The sequence below is a fragment of the Sardina pilchardus genome, chromosome 13 (genome assembly GCF_963854185.1).
Source record: "Sardina pilchardus chromosome 13, fSarPil1.1, whole genome shotgun sequence".
Lineage (NCBI taxonomy): Eukaryota > Metazoa > Chordata > Actinopteri > Clupeiformes > Clupeidae > Sardina > Sardina pilchardus.
Window position 1 is genome coordinate 18,759,011 of NC_085006.1, and position 2,006 is coordinate 18,761,016.

The window sequence follows — 2,006 nt, forward strand, 5'->3', positions numbered from 1 at the left end:
TTCCCTCTCAGGGAATCCCAACACACTTTTCTAGTATCCACCAGCCTCCACTCAGAAGGTTACACCACCACACTGAGATGGTGATACCGATGCAACACCAGGACCTCTGGAAAGAGCTTAAGTCACGCTTCTGAATGGTCCTAATCCATTTCCACAGAAGGAGATGCTGAGGAGGAGGAGACCTGAGCTAGAACCATAGAGGGACTTAGCGTGTTGCACGACATGCAGGGGGATAAGAGGGGTGGGGTTTGCCTGCCGCTCCCGCTGTTGTAGAAGGACCCGGCTTCTCAGAAGAGTTCATTAATTATCCAATTAAGGAGCGAGTGCCCCTTTTAGATGTGAAGGGGCTTAAAAGCTTACATTTTATCAGTGCTCTCAGTGCCTCTCAGTCTGTCTTGGAGTGGAGTTGTCAGTGGAGGTATCTCGGTAGAGCTCCTGCACTTTGCATCCCAACTCCTCTGCTGGCTGCATCTGCACCTCGAAACTACTGGAAGTACTGGAGCACCAAGATACAAAATCAAACAAAAGGGAGACAACTGACCACAACAGTAACAACAAAAACAGCTTGGGCTGTTTTTCTTTTGTTGTTGTTGTTGTCTTTTTTTCAATTGAATTCCCATCTCAAGCTTACCTGCTCCTCATAGTACACCATGGGTGCTCATGGCTCCAACATGGATGATATTCTGGCGGAAGACATGCACCATTGGTACAACAAGTTCATGAAGGGCTCCCCGTCAGGGGTCATCACGCTGTTTGAGCTCAAGGCCATGCTGGAGATGCGGGGCATGACCGAGGAGGCCAGCAGCTACGTGGACCAAGTCTTCTTCACATTTGACATGGACGGGGTAAGACATCCCATCAGCCAAGACTCAGAAGGGCTACACTACTGATGGCATTTAGTCAGATGGTGACCTGCAGGGTAACTAGCAGGAATAACAATGCCTATATGAAGACCTCAATATTGAGGAGAATTGGGTTTCTAGAGAGCAGTTGTAGATGCTGGCTGTTGCTCTGGGTTTAGTTTTAACGCACACCCTTTTGTGACTTACATGGACCATCTTGCACATATCGAGGGCTGAGAACCAAAGGGGCGTAAGTGACATTTCACCAACTTTACAGGAGAGCCAAAACAAATCTAACTGCTTCTATATGTTCACAGTTAAAGACCTTTGGTTTTGTTCAATAACTATATATTTATAAATATTTTACTTCTATAATTTTGTCAGCTAAGAGAGCTCATCAAGAGCTTTCAGGTGATATATATAACTCAATTTTGACCAAAATGTCACTTACGCCCCTTTGGTTCTCAGCATATGGTCATTTGTGAGCTGTATCAACTTTTCTGTACTTCTATGACAATTGACAGATCGTCATATTAATTGTTCAATACATTAAAGTCTTTCACAATTTTGTCAGTTATCATAATAATTATAATAAGAAGAAGAATAATAACAAATATGTTTTATTTATATAACACCTTTCTCAAAGTCAAGGTCACAAGGTTACAAAGTCAACACAAACAGAGGACACACAGATCAAGACAACACAAAAACAAACAAACAAACAAACAAACAGTACATTATGTCCCGTATTAACATCTACTGCATTCCCACATCCTTTCCTAATTCCATGTGCAAAATGTATGCCTTATGCATGTAATCTCTCTCTTTTTCAGGACGGATATATAGACTTTGTGGAATATATAGCAGCAGTAAGTTTATTACTGAAAGGAGAAGTCAATCAGAAGCTGAAATGGTATTTCAAGCTCTTCGATCAAGACGGAAATGGAAAAATAGACAGAGATGAAATGGAGACAATATTCAAGGTAGGTCTTCACTGTACTGAAGTATGTCACTGGCACGGCATGGGGCTTATGATGTAAAGTGGTCTCTCTCAGCAGTGGACTTCTGAGAAATGTTCTCTAAAAATAGTGTTCAGTCGCAGAGATTACCCCCTCTGAAGGCTTCAGAGGTCTGATAGACCCGCCGTTACCTCTAATCTGACGG

The 2,006-nt window shown here is 42.7% G+C and overlaps 1 protein-coding gene across 1 annotated transcript in view; it reads left to right on the top strand.

Annotated features, from left to right (window-relative positions):
- The first annotated feature begins 650 nt into the window (after positions 1-650).
- guca1c (guanylate cyclase activator 1C) overlaps positions 651-2,006 on the top strand; it is a 3,221-nt gene continuing 1,865 nt past the window's right edge. The window contains exons 1-2 of the mRNA XM_062552898.1: positions 651-845; positions 1,676-1,825. Of these exons, the coding sequence (XP_062408882.1) occupies positions 651-845; positions 1,676-1,825 (345 nt within the window). The remainder of the gene's footprint in view (positions 846-1,675; positions 1,826-2,006) is intronic.